This window comes from Sphaerodactylus townsendi, linkage group LG04 (genome assembly GCF_021028975.2).
Source record: "Sphaerodactylus townsendi isolate TG3544 linkage group LG04, MPM_Stown_v2.3, whole genome shotgun sequence".
In the NCBI taxonomy this organism is placed as follows: Eukaryota; Metazoa; Chordata; class Lepidosauria; order Squamata; family Sphaerodactylidae; genus Sphaerodactylus; species Sphaerodactylus townsendi.
Window position 1 is genome coordinate 41,102,815 of NC_059428.1, and position 18,993 is coordinate 41,121,807.

The 18,993-nt window shown below is 40.2% G+C and overlaps 1 protein-coding gene across 5 annotated transcripts in view; it reads left to right on the top strand.

Annotated features, from left to right (window-relative positions):
* DCBLD2 (discoidin, CUB and LCCL domain containing 2) overlaps window positions 1-18,204 on the top strand; it is a 38,407-nt gene extending 20,203 nt beyond the window's left edge. The window contains exons 6-16 of one of the 5 annotated variants that reach the window (XM_048494624.1): window positions 715-848; window positions 4,934-4,974; window positions 5,457-5,672; window positions 6,175-6,299; window positions 7,039-7,186; window positions 7,342-7,458; window positions 8,431-8,556; window positions 9,039-9,138; window positions 9,628-9,677; window positions 12,180-12,317; window positions 16,011-18,204. In XM_048494624.1, coding sequence (XP_048350581.1) covers window positions 715-848; window positions 4,934-4,974; window positions 5,457-5,672; window positions 6,175-6,299; window positions 7,039-7,186; window positions 7,342-7,458; window positions 8,431-8,556; window positions 9,039-9,138; window positions 9,628-9,677; window positions 12,180-12,317; window positions 16,011-16,453 — 1,638 coding nt within the window. In that variant the 3' untranslated portion in view covers window positions 16,454-18,204. The remainder of the gene's footprint in view (window positions 1-714; window positions 849-4,933; window positions 4,975-5,456; window positions 5,673-6,174; window positions 6,300-7,038; window positions 7,187-7,341; window positions 7,459-8,430; window positions 8,557-9,038; window positions 9,139-9,627; window positions 9,678-12,179; window positions 12,318-16,010) is intronic. The other 4 variants (XM_048494625.1, XM_048494628.1, XM_048494626.1 and 1 more) reach the window with 4 other exon arrangements.
* Window positions 18,205-18,993: the final 789 nt, after the last annotated feature.

An 18,993-nucleotide genomic window follows, 5' to 3' on the forward strand; every position in this document is an offset into this window, starting at 1 on the left:
TTGTTCAGGAATAGTAACATGAACCTTATTTACTTAGATATTCCACTGTAGATCTCAAACTAAGACACTTTGATATCTCCAACCCTCTTTGAGAGTAATAACGAATAGTTTTGCAATGGCAAGGTTTTCAGTTATTATTTCAATATTATTTTAGATGTTTGACTTCATTATGCCCTGATAAAGGCCAAATAGCAGCACATTTAGCTGAATAGATATGTGCAGTTTTTCTGAACCATTTCCACTGATGTTCGTACATTTAGGAAACATGTTGGTTGGTTTTTATTATTATTTTTTCAAGTTTCTCCTGTGTATGAGATTATCAGAATTTCCCTGGGAAAATCCTAAAGGGTATTATCCTCCTTCTTGCCCTCTTGAATGCTGACTCACTCTTCTTTTTTTGTGATTTTCTCTACCTACATCTTTCCATGATAATTATTGGCTGATACTACCCCAATTTGGACATCATGACAAACCACTCTCTACTGTTAGAGAAAAGCCAGCAAAAAAGAAGATGGAGTTGGTATATGAAAGGGGAAAGGATGTTTGGTAATGAAGCATTTTCTGAACTGAACTGCCAGTGTAAAGCCTTTGTATGTTTAGAAATTAGTAAAAATGACTAGTATGTGGGGTTGTTATATAATTTGTAGTAGCCATTTTATCGTATTGAGAACTATTAAAGTAGCATACAATTCCAAATCTTTCTTCTCTTTCAAGTCTTCATCTCTTTGCATGGCTGGTGTTCATGCCGGAGTGGTTTCCAATGTCCTAGGAGGTCAGATTGATGTTGTAATCAGCAAAGGCATTCCATATTATGAAGGTTCTCAGGCTAACAACGTCACCTCAAAAATGTAAGTGCATATTCTAATTTAACAGTGCTTTGCAGTATTTCCAAAATTTATTACTATGGACAAATGGTTTAGCTCTTCTGGTGCAGCCAAGAATATTATTGAGGGTGTTAGACTGTGCACATGACTGTGATATTTAAAATGCTTTCAAAAATGGTAAGGAAGTACGAGTCAGAAACAACATTTAAAACTTACAAATGTTTTCTCTCTAAAATATTGTTTTCCATAGTATGTTTTCAGGAAGTGTTGATTGATTTCCTCTCATGGTTTGCAGTCAGACATTATTTATGTGTGAGCATGTGCATAAACCCCTTCCTGGCTTCTGCTCATGCATTCCCCTTCCCTTTTGATGCCTAGAATAAGACACTAATTGACCTACAAACACAGGCATCAAGTTAACCAGAGTTCATCTCCTCCTCTACCAGGGATCCTAATCCATGGTTTTATCCAGGCATAGAATCCCAGTGGAAGTGGTGGGGCTCACTTCAGTAACTTGTGCTCCTGGGTTTATATATCATGAGTAACAGGGGTTAGTTTTCATTATGGTTCTTGACATTAGAGAGGAGTTAAAAATGGGAAACCGGGTTCATATGCATTTTTTAATTAACCACAGTTAAATATTTGACTTGTTGCTGTAGCTCAGTAACAGAGCAGATGCCTTAGTTTTTCCTTTTAAGTCTTGCTTGTCTTTTAAAAAAACTCATGGTTTTTCCTTTTAAGTCTTGCTTGTCTTTTACAGTTAAAACATGAACTGGGAAGGTTTTTTCAGTTGGCATTTTGTGTTCCACAGGAGTTGCAAAGAACTTGTAGGTTAAAGATTGGAACAACTGCAGTATATACTGTAAACCTAAATTTTGCATTTAACCAGGCATGCTATTTTTTCCATTATTAATTCATTATTAATTCCATTATTCCATTCCATTCCATTCCATTATTAATTCATCATAGAAATGGCATTACTTATATTCATTACTTTTTCCATTATTAATTCATCATAGAAATGGCATTACTTATATTCAACTTGATATTAGGATCTCTTTCAACAGGAGTACAAGGGCTCATTGACTTTAGGTGTGTGTTTATTTTTTTAATTTGTATTTATACCCCCCCCTCCTCCAAGGGGCTCAGGATGGTGAACAACAATAGATATAACAGTATAAAACTACATCTTGGTTTAAAACAATTAAAAACAGTAACAACCTGTTTAAAATGCATCCTTCTCCTGGATGGAGGAGTCCATCTTGTTTGGGATGTTCCCCACACTCGATCCGAGGGGCAGGAAAGATACTTTGGTCACTTCCTGTCTGGTGTTTGGTGCCAAAAGTCCCCAGTATCTTTCCTGCCTCGTCAGAGGGTGCAGCGAATTCTGTAGGCTTTATCCTAGTTCTATTTTTTTTAACTGTCTACCCTCCTTGTAGCCTTTATTCTTCCTTTTCCTTTTGTGTCTTTTGTGTTGGTTGTGAGGCCTTGTGTCCCCCCCACTTCCCTACCTCGTCTTGTTTGTTCTAGGCCATTGTTTCTTTTTTCCCGCCAGCAGAACAACTAACGGACCGGGGAATGGCTTCGGCACCATTTTCTCCCCCCAGGGAGACTTTCCTCAGATCCGCGGCTGAAAATACCAGAGCCGCTCGCCACGGATCTAAACCTTCCCCTCACAGCCAGCCGGCTGGGAGGGAAGATATAGGTGGCGGATCGCAGGGCAATCTTCGGACTCACTGGGAGTCCCTCTCAGCTAATGCTCGGGGCAAACGCGATCGCCGCCGCACCGCCTCAGCTGAGCCCAGGATCGGCGGCTGCGGCGCAGGGCGGAGGGAGCGCCAGGCTCGCGACCTTGACTGGCCCCAATGCCAGGAACGCTTGCCACGAAGCCGCTTCAGGTCCTCCACGGTTTTGGAGCGTCCCACGCCTCCCTTTTCTCCAGCCAGGCTGTTGTCACGTCTGGAGGGATCCGGCGCCACCTGCAGGCAAGAGGGTGTATTTCAGGAGGAGGAGGAGGAAAATTCTACATTGGTTGCTCTGCCCTCTGCTTGGGCAGATTTTTCTCCCGCACAATTCATAGACCTAATGAATTCCTCCATTAGAAGGGAAGTTAACAGGCACTGCCAGCCCTCCTCCACTTCCGTCTCTATGTCTAGAGCCCGCTCCAGGTCCCCCAGAAGGCCTAGGGACCCTTCACGGTTGCAGCTTACCCCCTATGACTCAGATAGGAGTGAGTTCAGTGAGCGGGAGATTGAACAAGACTCAGATCATTTTTCTGAGTCTGAAGATGTCCCCTTAGAGAGCCATGACCAAACACAAAGAATCTTTAAAGCAGACCCATTACCCTGGCTCATAGCCAAAACCATCACAGCTTTAGACCTTCACGAACCAGAGGACACTGTGGACCCCAGTGCTAAGGCACCAGCTAAGCACATCAAGGGTTGTCCCAAGGTTAACATTCCACCACCTAGGCTGGGGGATCCCATGTCAGTCGCTTCTATCAGCTCAAACATCAAAGCCTGGACTAAGGGGATCCCTGTCCTATCAGGACTAACTGTCCATTCCACCTACAGTGCGGCTGCAAATGTAGCCCTGTTGAAACATGTCTCAGTAGAAGAGATTTGTAGGGCTGCTACCTGGGCAAATCCATCTTCCTTTGTCAGACACTATAGGCTGTCCTCTCTGGCCGCCAACCAGACCTCCTTCGGTAGAAGGATCCTGGAGCATGTTATCGGGGACTAATGCTACTCACCCTATTGGGTCAAACTGCTCTGGGAGACCCCAACAAGATGGACTCCTCCATCCAGGAGAACAACCCATTGGATACTTACTGTGAAGGGGTCTTCTCCTGGCTGGTAGGAGTCCATCTTGGCCCTCCCTATGTAGCATTCTTGACCGATAACTCATGTTCCCTCAAAATCAAAATCAAATTCTAAATTCATTTCAGAGCCTACTATTTAGATACTTTGGTCTTTGTTACTACAGATGTTTTTGATTGTTACAATTAGGAGGTTCTTTGTTCCTTCTGTGTTTTGCTTGTTCCAATGTTACTGTTTGGTGTGTTTGTTTCAACACTTGTTGTGTCTAGTTTTTCTTCCTCGGCTAGTACAGATACTGGGGACTTTTGGCGCTAAACACCAGACAGGAAGTGACCAAAGTATCTTTCCTGCCCCTCGGATCGAGTGTGGGGAACACCCCAAACAAGATGGACTCCTACCACCCAGGAGAAGACCTCTTCACGGTAAGTATCCAATGGGTCGTTCTATGACTTCTATTTTATCTGCTTATTGTGCCCTAGATTTTACATTTATTCTGCTTTGTCTAACTAATAACAGTTGGGGATGATTAGTCCTTTTACTACAATTTACTTTAATCCAGCTTCTCCCCTGTGGTCTTCTGTTATGAATATAAAAGCATTGGCCTAATGGTTATACACAATAATGCATCTAATGAAGTGACCTGTGACTTAAAAAGTCTAGTGCTAGTGTAAGTGAAAAATCAATGGGGATATTTCAACAGAGACTTTCCTCTGCAAAATTAAAACTGTGTATGCCTCTTTAAAAAGACTTTACTTATTAGATCACTTGGACTGTTTTGAAAAGATTTACTAAAGAAGCCAAATGTCTGAATTAATTTGTGGGTAGATTTTAAATGGTGAGGGATGAAAATTGAACCATTTTTCTGATATTTAAAGATATTACAGGTGTAATTGATATTATTCCATCAATTGATAGTATTCCATTTATTAAACTGTGGTTCATAGTACACTTTCAGGTGATCCAAAATCAGGTGGAAGGAACTTGCAGACAAATGTATAGATTCTTAAATGTAAGACAATCAGTCCATCTAATGTCTGCTTGGACTGGCAATGGCTCTTTGGGATCTCAAGAAAAGCTCTTATAAGCCCTGCTACTACAATATTGTTTGTTAAACAGAAATTAAATACAGGACATTCCACATTGAAAATATGTACTCTACCACTGATTAGCTTTTCCTTGAAACCTGCATATTGATTAGTTTTCTGATAGATCACACACACACAAAAAGAATTAAGGAAGAACTTTAAAACTTATTGATGCCAAAGATGCGGTCTTCTATGTTTTATACAGGGGACCACTGTCTTCAGTTCTCTTCACTTTCAAAACTAGTGGTAAGCATTCATTCTGTGTATTTTTTCTTTTTTTTTAAATGAAGATCTAGAACTCTAAAGTCTGTCCAGTCCTTTGGGATCTTTGACCATGTTTTCCTAGATGTCTTGTTGCCATGTCAAACTTCTTTTTTTTCAAGTCCTCCATTGTTTTCACCGGAACCTTCTTTATTTAATTCATTGCAGTGAACAGTTATTTCCATTCTTTCTTGGGGACGTTATGGACATTTATCATTCTATTACAATATACTGAATGTTATATCCCCTTTTTTTTCTTGAACACTGCCAAAAATCTAACTTTTCCTTATTGTATCTGTTCTTAAAACTATGTTTTCTTCCTGTCTCTTCATAAATAGATTACATTGTTTAAACTCTATTTTGATCCAGATCCTTTCCTATCCCAGTGGCTCTGGAGATAGAGTGTTAACATGGGTGAATGTAAAGTAAGATGGTTTCACTGACTATTAGTTGTTTTGTGGGTTTAGGTTGCTACGGAACACTGGGAATGGAGTCTGGAGTAATTGCTGATTCACAGATCAATGCATCATCATTTCTGGAATGGCCAGAGCAAATTGGACAACCAAATACGTGGAGACCTGAAAGAGCTAGACTGAAAAGGCCTGGACATTCTTGGGCAGCTCTTACAAATGATGAATATCAATGGTTGCAAATAGACCTAAACAAAGAGCAGCGAATAACTGGTAAGCACACCTGGAAAAGGTTTTATGTAGATACGTATTAATCCTTAGTTTTCAGCAGAACTGTGAGAGCTTGCTGACTTCAGTAACCTACCTCTCAGTAGGGCTGATTGCTGGAAGAACACACATTACTGAGTGAGCCAAGATAGCAAATCCTAAAAGTGTTCTGGCTATGGGACCAACAAAAGTTCAATGAGAATAGAGAACAAGTTCAAATAAATTTCGAGCACAATAGATTCAGCAGTGGTAGGAAAGAAAATTGTATGTTTTGAACAGTATTAAGCCATTTACCATAGGCTTAGGAAAGGGAGAAAAAAATACAAAGTCTTAACTTTGTCTTCAAGTAAAGAACATCATATATCCCATCTTTTTTTTCAAAGACAAATTCAAGGTTACTAATGATTTGGTGCTTTAGTGTGAATTATGCTTAAAGCACTGATAAGCTTTAAAAGGTGACAACATTGCTATTGCTGCATGTTGTAAATGAAAACCTTCTTATTCACAGGTATCATTACTACTGGCTCCACCTTAGCAGAGTACTATTATTATGTCTCTGCCTACAGGATTCTGTACAGCAGTGATGCACAGAAGTGGACAGTGTACCGAGAACCTGGGGTTGAGCGGGATAAGGTAACTGCTCTGTATTTTATTGGTTTAATTAAGTTGAAGTTTCAGAGTAGATGAGGAAACCATGGTAGCTCTTTTTATATCACCTGCAGTAGCTTCCCAACATAATGCCCGTGAGTGCCATGGCACCTGACACCATTCCTGGTGCCTGTCAGCTGCTGCTAGAAAGTGGGTAATGCTGTCAATCTGGGTTCTACTAGTGTCTGCATTTAGCTGTCTGTCACACCCTCTTTTTAAGTCAGAGGAATGGTGTATGCCTGTCTTAAGAGGATCAGTCATTACCAACAAGTCATTAATGTCCGGAGGTTTTGTTGGTTGGTGTTGCTTACTTGAAGTTACATGGCTAAATGTCAAGATGCAGTGAAACTAGTGAAGGAAAAATGATCCAACTGGTACTTAATTCTGGCTTCTGACTGCCCCCTTCTGGGCTTTCAAGGTTAAAAAACTCTCTAAATAGAATAAATCTAGAGGGTTATTTTGAAGTACCAAGCACTGATAGTTTATGTAGAACTCTTAGAAATTTTTGATGTATAATATTCAGCAGATGTTTAGGATTTGTAATGAGACCAGTCTATTTAAGAGCGCTTGAATTAAAATTATACATTAAATACATGAACAGCTGTGCATTACTCTGTTGCATAGATTAATGTGAGAAAAGGATTTAAATGTCTATAACTTGTTTTCCTAGTTGCAAATGTAGAGCTGGCACGGTGTTTAATTCCATCTTCTGTTTAATTTGTAGATATTTCAAGGCAACGCAGGATATTATCAAGAAGTTCGCAATAACTTTATTCCACCTATTATTGCTCGTTTTGTTAGGATAAATCCTTTGAAATGGCACCAAAAAATTGCATTGAAAGTGGAACTGTTAGGATGTCAGTTTAACATTGGTAAGTGAAAGGACAGTTTTCACTCTTTTTCCTAGACAGGCTTGAATAGGAGGAGTACCTAACTGAGTTCTTTGTTACTTGTAAAATGCCAGTTTCTTCTGCTCTGGGGATAAAATAAATTATTAATGACCTCTAGATTTCAATTTTATTTAAAGTTCGGGCTCCAATGCACCCACCGCCCAGGAGCAACAATGACTTTCCCTTGCAGACTGATAAAACAACCTTCACACCTGAGATCAAGAATACAGGAGTAACTCTAAGTGAAACCAAAGGTACTGATATGTAAGAAATAGTATTGCAGCAACATTATTTGTTTCCTCCTCTTTGGTTGGCACTCTTATCTTCCGCATTTGTGTCAACATTTGATGTCAGCATCGGAAATAATGTTTCTGCAGTACAAATAGTAACATAACTTGGGCCATTTTGGGTTGCCACTCTGGGTTGGGAGATTTGGAGGTGGAGTAGGTAGGCAGGTTTTGGAGGCAGGTTTTGGAGAGAGGAGTGAGGTATAATGCCTCAGAATTCACCCTCCAAATTAGCCATTTTATCCAGAGAAACTGATCTCTGTAATGTGAATCTATCATTCCAGGAGATTTCTAGTTTTCACCTGGAGGCTGGCAGCCCTAGATTGTTTTGGGGGAAGTGATCTGTGTATATCAATTCATTTGCTGGCACATGAACAACCTCCTGGTGATCCGTGACCCCAAGCAGGGTCAGGGTTTTTTTGACTCTGGCCCCAGCCTAGTGGAACTCTGACTAATGAGACTTAGGCCGTACGGGACTTTGCACAGTTCTGTTGGGCCTGTAGTACAGAGATATTCCACTGGGGCTATGGTCAAGAACAGCGGCAGTCTATACATAAGCTGGCCTCCTATCCTTAGCTCTTCTGAAACATATATTGAACTCAACAGTGGCAGGCGCCATACAGCAATAAAGAAGAAACAAACCCTGGAATTTTGAATGTGATTTTATTGATTTTATCTATTGGATTTTATTATTGGATATCGTGTCTATGTTCCTGATGGATTTGTCTGTGTTATGTTGGAAACTTCCATGAACCCAGCTTTTCCAGAGGAGGGCAGAGTATAAATGGAACAAAATAGATTAAAAAAACATCAATTTTAGCAGCAGTTTTTGTGGTAGAATAGAGTTAATATAAAGACTTTGGTGAATCTGTCATGCTGTACTGTGTTGCACAAATAAGGTTGCTGAATATATGAGCTAGCTTTTGGTTTTATTTAAAGTTTGGGCTCCAAGACTTAGAATACCCCTACCGCCCAGGAACAGCAATGACTTTCCTTCGCAGACTGATAAAACAACCTTCACACCAGAGATCAAGAATACAACAGTGACTCCAAGCGTAACCAAAGGTACTGATATTTAAGGAATATACTACAATGGTATTATGCTTTGAGTTATACCTTAAATCTCTCTTGATTTTGTTACTATGTATGCAGAGGGAGAACTGTATTGGAGGATTAATGTTTTCCTCTTTAACCTTCTTTATTGATATAGTAGAAGTAGATAATATACAACTGTGTATTTATAAAGGAAACAGATTTTGAATAGAAACCTAGTAATTGATTCTCAGGTGCTAGATAAGAATAGTCAAGTGTTCTCTGTACTGAAAAATGCCACAGAAATGGCAATAGTTTGTAGCTAGTTAGTAAACAACGAAAGAGCTCCTAGCTTCAAGCCTTAGACTTCAGTGCACTTGGAAGGGTGTAGCTCTGTACAAAGGAATTATGTCGCTGCATAAATGGGTTGGTTTGAATATTTATATAATTTAAATGTTAGGAATCTTACCAAATAAACTTTGGTGCAGCCTACCAACTCTCATTTATTTAACGAGTTTCAGATGTGGCACTGGTAGCTGTGCTGGTTCCTGTTTTGGTCATGGTCTTTACAACCCTCATCTTGATTGTAGTTTGCGCCTGGCACTGGAGAAACAGGTAATTGGATAAATGCTTTACATTCTAAACCATGGTAAAATGTGATATGTGCATTTAAAGTGGACCAAATTCTCAAGTAATTTATTCAGAACTCACAGTGTAAGTAGTGGAATGAAGAGTGAACCAATAATTTTTAACAATAAGTTAACGGTATGAGTATGTTCATACAGTGGCTTTGTTCCTGGTAGTGCAATATTTACCATTTCAAGAAACAAAGTTATGTTGGCATTATTTGATGCTTAGAGGAGATGAGTATAAGATATGTTCAGTGAATAGCATAGCTCCTGCTCATTAACATGAAATATTGTGGAAAGGAGAATAAGAAGATTTTTTTTGTTATCATAGGATAAGTTTTGTAGTAAAAGCCTTTACCTGTGTTTAAAAACTGGTATGGGCAGACCATTTTCTCAAATAATTTGTTTCATGTTTATATTAATTGTGCCTGTTTCCTGAATATTGAGCATACAAATGAAGTTTTATCCATTTCAGAAAGAAGAAAACAGAAGGAGCTTATGATATACCTTACTGGGATCGTGCAGGTAACATTAGTACAATTTGTAGTTGACATGTTTAAGCACTGAGATCAACATTACATTCTTGCAACTTATTTCTGCTAGTAACAAATGGGTGATTATTATGCACCAAAGCTAATACAGCAGGGGCTTATCTGAGTTGGGATGGAACTAGATGCTTTTACACACATTGAATAATGTACTTTCATTCTATTTTGCAGCTGCATTTTAAATAATCACTAAAGAGCATTGAAAATTTATTATTCAGTATGTGCAAGTGCCTGTCCCACCTTCTAAGATATAGGACACTTCCATCACATTTCAAGAGACTGTTTTCCACCAGAGCAGCTGCAAGGAGTGGTTGCTTCAGAATGAAGAGTACAACTAGCTTTAAGTTACAATATTGCTTCAGCTATCCAAACAATAATATGGGCATTAATAAGGCAATTGGGAATTGACATGCATCCCATAACTCTTTGTACTGATTACAGGCTGTGTCTACTTCTAAATTTTCTAGCTTTTTAGCTAGTCCTGCATTGTTCTATTTGATATTCCCACTTGGAAATCTACCTTGCAGACTGAGATTTAACATCTCCAAAAAGGATCCTCCCATCGTTCGTCTCAAACCTCCTTGTCTTAATATATTTTCTATATCCACTGACAATATCTCTGTACCTTGTAGATCAGACACATAGGTTTGGCTTTATTTGTTTATTTAAAGCCTCTATATCCTGCCTTACCTCTTCAAACTCAAGGCAGCCAAATGTACAACACCAAGTTGGTAGGACCCTGAACATAACTGTCCAGTTTTTTTAAATGCACAGATTAAACACACATTGAATTGTTTTATTTATTTAGAAAAGTGTAATGCCACCTTACCGGGGAACCAGCTCTGAATGGGTTACAATGTGATCATTAGCACACATTCGTCCTTTGCTTATCCTCCACCTCCCTGCCTTCCTTTATGTCACATTCTTTCAGGCAAGGATCTCTGTAAATGGGTACTAGTGGAACTTTTTATTAAGTGATTTCAGGAGTAATGAATAGGAAATTTCAACATCAGTGAGTTATAGCATGTGTTCATAAAATGCCACTAAGTCACAGATGGTTTATGGGGACCTCATAGGATTTTCAAGGTGAGAAATTAACAAGTATTTTGCCATTGCCTGCCTCTGTGGAACAATTATGGACTCCCTTGATGATCTCCCATCCACGTACTAAGCAGTGTCAATCCTAGCTTCCAAGAACCAACAAGATTGGGCTAACCTGAGCCATCACTCTGTGTGATCTAATATAAAGAGCACTGCAGAAAATGTTGTGTCATGTGGTACTAATCACTTTATAAAATGGTACTAAATACTGACTATTTTTGTTATGTTGTGGTGACAAGAAATCATTTAGTATTCTACAGAAAATACAAGGGGGAACCCCTAAGAGAGCTGAAGGGAGAAATGACATTTTTCTTATCGACACATTTAGATTTCCTTCTCATCCTCAGCTCTGGCTTGCTTCCCCCCAATCTGGTTTGCCCCAGCTTACCTGCTTAGATTTCCCTACTCAACAGCTTGCCTCTTTGTCCCTTTCCCAAAATGGAGAAAAGGGAAAATTGGCAAGTTGGAGCCAGCTTCAGCTTTTTTTTTTTTTGTTCTGTTCTTAATGTCCACGTTTGCATTTTTGCTCTCCATTTGTATTGCCATAGCCATTGTGAGTAACCAAAAATGCAATCCAAACTCCCAAGTTGTTTTGAATGTGAGAAGATGTGCAGACATTGCTATTAACATTTGAGGGGGTCATGCTCCAAAATTAGTTACAAAAAGATATTTTGTAAACCTTCAGTTCCCCAAGTTTGCAGTGTTCTGTATTGTAATGATGGCTGACTCAATTTGTATGGATTTGTCTATCTACACAGAGCCCAGCCTGAGAGTAATGGGATCTTAGCTAATACTTGTAAAATGTTAACAAATGATCTTTCCAAGTTTTGCTTAAATTATTTGCTGATTGCCACTATCCACACAAAACATCCCTCACCATACAATCAAATTTTTGTTTCTATAAGTACCTTATTTATTTAGAACATTTTTATTCTGGCCCTCTAGGAACCTGCCTGAGATAGCTTGTAAAATAAAAATCATAAAACAAAACATTAAAATATAATATAAATCCAGCATTTAAAACTGAGCCATCCCAGTCATAAATACAAACATAGACTGTACTAACAGACCATTGATTGCTAAAAGTAACAGTTACCAGACTAAAAGGGTATAAAATAAAACAGGCTAAAATTGTTTCTTAGAAGCCCGTTCTGCTTGTACATCAAACCTCTGACTATCCTGAATCTGACCTTGAATTCTGAGCACATGGATACATTAGGAACGAGTCTCCTGTTGTCTTGTCCTATTGCAACAAGAAATATTTTTGTAAGGGAGTTGCTGAGACTCATGAAATGCATGTGATACAGTTTTGAGTAACTTTCCTTCTCAATTGTAGCTGAGGCATGAGAATTTCTCCCTTTTTCATATCTTGACACAGGCTGGTGGAAAGGAATGAAGCAGTTTCTTCCTTCCAAGTCGGCAGAGCATGAGGAAATGCCTGTTCGTTATAGCAGCAGTGAAGTGAATTGCCTTAGATCGAGAGAAGTTACAACCATGTTACAAACACAGTCGGCAGGTATCTGGACTTCCTAGATTGATTTTGAATTGTGTAGATTTAAACCAAAAAATTTAAGGAATCCTTATCTCTAAGGCCCATTGTGCATGGAATGCTTGCCTTGGGACTCTTCGCTGTGCAGTGTGGTTGCAATGGAGTCTCCTCGCATTTCTCCATTTACACATAAGGAGGCATTCCACTGCCTACCTCGCAGCTTGCCTCTGAACTCCCTCAGGTTTCTCAGCTTTTGCTGGTTCTCTTAATTCCGCCCATCAACTCATTCTTAAAAGGCACACAGTCGCAAGATTGCTGACTTTGTTAAATTTTATTTATTTATTTTATTAAATCCCGCTCATTCCTGGCTGCAGCCTGGCTCGGGGCGGCTTACAGTCAATTAAAAACAGTACATAAAATCAGTATTAAAATAGATCAAACCAGCCCAATTCCCCCTCGAATCCCTGAGGCCCAATTAATCGTAATCCCAGATCTTAAAGGTAACCCCGGGGGAGCAAAGTAATTGAGAAGGGGGACATGCTATAAGTAGATGACACAGTACGTGCATGCTGATGTTAATAACAATGGTTCAATTGACCATTGTTGGTATGTGGTCTGGAAACAGGTAATTAATGTTATGACAATGGGTTGCCTCAACCAAAGGCCTGGCAGAACATCTCTGTCTAACAGGCCCTGCAAAATTCAACAAGGTGTCAGTGGATAGAGAGTTCTGCCAGCTGGAACTGGGGCCGAAAAACTCTGGCTTTGGCCAAGGCCAGCAAAATGTCCTCAAGGCCAGAAACCAACAGTAAGTTCCCATCAGAAGAATGGAGTTACCTATGTGGGTAATATAGGGATATGCGTCCCTAAGCTATGAGAGTTCCAGTTACCATAAGGCCTTGAATGTTAGAACTAACACCTTGAACATGACCTGGAATTCGACTGGCAGCCTGTGCAGCAGACATACTAATGCCTTTTTTTAGCCTCCCCGGGAATACTCCTTGCTCAGGGGAATGGTTGACAATCTCCAACAGGTAACCTTGTAGCACCTCACAACTGGCTTTCACCAACCACGAGGGGCACGGATCAAAAGATCAAATAGTAGATCTTATGGCCACAGATACTCTGTCTACATTGGACTGGGAGAGTAGGGTAAAGTGGTCTAATACAAGACCAGAAGATGGCCAAGGGGCCTACAATTCCCTTACTGTATCATCCTTTATCAACTTAACAGAGAGGTGACGGCAGAGTGACACTACTTTATCCATCAAAGCCTCACAGCTAATAGCAAATTCCTTATTTTTTGATCCCATTGAAATGGATGTCAATGATCAAATTACTCTAAATAATTATTCTGGACATGAACTAGCAGATGCAATAGAGGAAGCAAAGGAAATTTTCTTTGCCTTCTTACTTGCCATTTCATAAGCTTTCACAAGCGTCCTATAAGATGCTCTTGCAAATTTTTCATGAGTATGCCTCTCTCTCTCTCTCTCTCTCTCTCTCTCTCTCTCTCTCTCTCACACACACACACTCATACTCGCACACCCACTCTCTCTCTCTCACACACACACACACACACACACACACACTCTCTCTCACACACACACACACACACACATATATTTGCTGCTTCTGCTGCTGCCCCAGGAGAGAAAGGCTTAATATTTTGATATTTTGTTTTATGTTGTACACCGCCCAGAGCCCTCCAGGGGTGGGCGGTATATAAATTTAATTATAAATAAATATAAATATTTGTTGGCATTTTGATATTCCTCTGTTGGATCTTTAATTATTTCAATAGATTTAATATAGTACAAATGCTCGAAGTTGAAATACAGTTTTACAAAGCCCTCCTGATCATCAGGGAGGGTGGAAGTAGAGCGGTTCGGTGGGGCGGAGCCAAAAAGCCCGAAGCAAAGAATAACACAGGGCCGTTTCTTTTGTCTTCCCTGCAAAGCAGCGAAAAAAGTTGCTCTTTGCCTGCTCTCACAAACAGTGGAAATTACAAGGTCTGCCGTGCAGTGAGTGTGAGAGGAGGGAAAGGCATCCACAGCAAAAGCTCTTCCCCAAAAAGAATCTCCCTTCAGCACTGGGCAGAGCACCAGTGTATGATCAGCCTGAAAAAGTCACCTAGGTAATTTTAATTAATTGTCTTCCTTCATATTATTTCCCTCCTTTAAAAGAAAAATCTGTGCTCAAGCTCAAGTACTGGTAGGGAGTGCTGGCTCACACAGATGGTCCCACATGCTCATCTATATATATAAAAAGCTAACCATTTGTTTGTTGGTCTTGCCCTAACGCCGAAACGGCTGGACGGATCGCTCCCAAATTTTCACAGGATGTCCCTCCCTGTTGCGGGCAGGTAATCGGACCTTCAAATCGCCGAAAGTCCATACCTGAGCCAGGTAAAACATCCTTTTCCTGGCGCACCAGGCCATGAAGCTGGCTGTGTTTAACTGTCACCCTTAGAATGTTCATGCAGGCTGTCTGTCTGTTGCCTGAGGGCTTAGAATGTTCGCTCAGATGACCAGAGATGAGCAGTGAAAACAGCAAATAGGTAATACTGTTAGGTAATACGAGTGGAAGTGAAACACATACACACTTTGCCGTGTGAGACGTCAGGTGGGGTTCCCCCCCCCCCCACACACACATATGCAGGTAACTTTCACTCTCTGTGCCTCACCCACTACTACCACACAACACACATACTCTCATCTACATCCAGCTCATTCTCACACACCTCACTCTGCCCTCCCTCACATCCAACCACCACTTACCCACTTCCTCACCCATATTCGCCACAGCTCTCTTTTACTAAAAGCAAGCTGGAGTTTGTCTTTTTCTTCTAAGAAAATCCGCAGGGTGCGGGCGAACCAACACTCACTGCCTCCTCGCTTTGCATCGTGGGTCTCTTAAAAACCCAGGGAGCTGGCCTCGATCTGAGTGCCTCACCACCCTGCCTCTGCTGCCTGACTGGGACAGCCTGCTTGCCCCAGTTCTGCCTTACCCAAGCCTGGACTGTGCGTGTCAACCAGCCTCATGAACAGCGGGATTCGCACTCTGGACAGTTCTGTTGTGGAATGGAAAGGGTTACCTTATACTAAAAACCAAGACAACACCATACAATAATATGAATTGAAAAGGGAAAGAGGGATTCCATTTGACCACCCCAAAAGAAGAAGAAGAAGAAGAAGAAGAAGAAGAAGAAGTAGTAGTAGTAGTAGTAGTAGTAGTAGTAGTAGTAGTAGTAGTAGTAGTAGTTTGGATTTATATCCCCCCTTTCTCTCCTGTAGGAGACTCAAAGTGGCTTACAACCCCCTTGCCCTTCACCCCTCACAACAAACACCCTGTGAGGTGGGTGGGGCTGAGAGAGCTCTGAAGAACTGTGACTAGCCCAAGGTCACCCAGGTGGCGTGTGTGGGAGTGCACAGGCTAATCTTAATTCCCCAGATAAGCCTCCACAACTCAAGCTGCAGAGCTGGGAATCAAACCCGGTTCCTCCAGATAAGTGTGCACCTGCTCTTAGCAGGACCTGCATGGACATCTGTGTGGGTTGCGGACTGTGATGAGAAGGACAATTGCCACAGCAACGCGTGGCCGGGCCCCACTAGTGTCTTATAAGGAGTAGACTTTTTATGTTTTGTGATTAATCAATATAAAACATTACATTGGAGAGGTGGAAAAAGCTTTATGTTGTTGCACTTGTTCTCTTTGTAGAATATGCACAACCACTGGTGGGAGGAATTGTTGGCACACTTCATCAGAGGTCTACCTTTAAACCAGAAGATGGGAAGGAAACAAGCTATGCTGATACGGACCCTTACAACTCACCTGAGCAAGAGATTTATCATGCATATGCTGAACCACTACCAGTATCTGGGCCAGAATACGCAACACCAATCGTAATGGATATGTCAGGTCATCTTGCAGCCCCTCCAGGTGTTTCTTCTGTGTCTACTTTCAAGACTTCAGGGAATCCAACCCCTCCCATAGTGGGAGCTTACAATAAACTTGTTTCCAGGGCTGACAATTCATCACCTGTGCATGTACTGTATGATACCCCCAAGGGGATGCCAGGACTTAATCCCTCAAACGAATTGCTATACCAGGTACCACAGATCATGCCACATTCCACAGGAAGTCAAGAAGACATTAGTTAAAGAACTTCTAAATATTAAATCCTTTGAAGATGACTTTTTAAAAAAAAATTCAGACTTTTTTGTGTTTCAGCAAAATATGACATCTGAGGCCAAAAAAATGAGTAAATTACCCCTTTTGTGGGTCTGTACACAACTACTGCTTTCCTTTTCATACAATGATGGGCTTTACATTTACTACTGATAGGTACTGCATTCTTTGCTAAATTGGTGCAAGAACCTTGCAAAGATGCCTGTTTACTAGTGTAAATAAATTTTTCACTGCAGACACGTAAATACTTCAAGTCGGTGCTGTGTGGTAGAAATGCCAGAAAAAACAAGGTACTGTTTTAGACATAGACTATGTCACTAAAGTCACTAAAGCCTAGTATTTTAAATTAATTAGTATCTAACACAGACCTTTTAATAAATTCATAATATTATTGTGAATGCTGATTGATATTGCACTTCCTGTTAAATGGTTGAATGGCAGTGGTTTTACTAATTTTTGATATGAGAAGTTGATTCCTAAAATTGTTTTCTTTAGTGAAATCAATAGGTGGCCTAGACCAATGATCCCCAACATGATGCCTGTTGGTATGGTAGTTGCCAGTGGGTTTGCTGGTGCCTATTTATACCTCTTTAACAAAGCATATTTTCCTGAAAGCAAAAGAGCCAATCCTGGACCAGGAGGAGCTTTAGAAAAATCCACGAGACATCACTTTTTTGTTTGCAAGAAACACCAATTAAGAAGGAACTGATTGCCATCGCAGGACAAGGCTTGGTTTCGAAGCTCCCAACAGCTTGTGATTGGCCCTGTCCCATGACAGCCATTTTGTGGTGTGCTGCTGACTGTTCTCAAAATTTCAAAAGGGCCCACGGGCTCAACAAAATGGGGGACCCTGGTCTAGATTTATGAGAAATCTCTAGAAAGTCTGAATTTCTCAAGAGTTAGTATTCATTCCGCACTGATAGAGAACATAAGAGACTGCTAATTCATTGCCTCTTGAGTTACTCAGTCATGGCAATGACTCCAGAGTGGTATTTAATAATTATTCTTACCTCCACTGGCCAAGTAATGAACAAAGTAAAATCTTTGAGCCTCAAGTAATTGAAATTACCTCCTTTGATATGTGGGAGTAGTTTTAGGAACTTCAAAGCTAATAATGTAACAGATACAGGGGGACATCCTTATGGCTCCTTGGAGACTATAAAAATTGAGTATATTTAAAATGAATACATTTTTAAAGAGATAGAAATGTATTAAGGTCTGCAAAGTCTAAGCACATGGATACAGTTGTGCATGTTTTTGGAGGTGTAAATATATTGCTGCACTGTTTGCTGTCCTGGCATATTTTTAGATATTGATATGCCTTAAGGAAAGCATGCATACATTTAGATATCCTAGAGCCTTTAGAATGTGAAGCTTGCTGGCCACTGGAATGAAACACAGTATTACCTTTAATTGTTTTGGCATTTGATATATTATCAATATGCACCCATATTATTTTTCCAACCCACTAAATTGTATAGGTTTCAAATGGTCAGTGGATCTTTATTGTTTGTTTGTTTGTTTGGGGAAAAAAAATCTTTCCAGCTTCCAGTTGACATTGTGTTTCCCAAAGATTTCTATACTTGAACCAGTTAGTAACTTTACACACGATGAAAGTTAAAGGAATAGTTGGATATGACATTGCATGCCGACCATCTTTTGCCATGTTTAAATGTGTGTCAACCGAAAAGCACAGCCTCATCTTAAAAAGACGTAAAAAGTATGCTTTGTTTTTATTGTAGCGTACCAGCATTGTATGTAGTGAGGATACACAAGTGTGATATTTCTCTTTAAGCAATAGCCCAATTTTATGGACTGTACCTGCGGTATGAACGTATAAATTCCAAGGATCGTTGGGTATTTTTATGTGGTTTGTAGTGTCAAATGCACAATATATTTCATTGCAGCTGGCTGGTAAGGTTAATCATGACAATCACAGCTGTTAAGAGGTTTTACTACTCCTTAGTCCAGTTTCAGTAGCATAGGCTTGCTCTTGTGCCTTCTTCCACTTATACTTTTTTAATTTATAAAAGCAATACATAACTTATTTTCATTCTGTAGGTGCAGTACACCAGAGCTAAATCGCTGACCTAAGAAAAGGTTCAGAATGTGTGTCCATGTAGATTCTACAAGCTGTTCAGTAGGTTTATGCTGTGATAAGATCTAGTATCTGACAGATTGGATTTAAGAAGTTCTTGCAACTATATTAAGCCCACATCTGCCGTGTTGTCACAGTCCCACTCTTAAAATCTGTTCCTTTGAGGGTATGTAGGAGTAGCATACATTAAAATCATTCCCAGGGGTCACAATGGCATGTATACTTGGCAAAGTGTTGGGGGTGGGGGTGGGGAGTTCTGTGGTGAATGATTATTTTTTGGAAGAAAAAGATAGCAATTCTCACAGCCAAATGCACATACCGTATATACTCGTGTATAAGATGAGTTTTTCAGCCCTGTTTAATGGCTGAGAAAAGCCCCCTCAGCTTATACAGGAGTCACCATTTTCTATACAT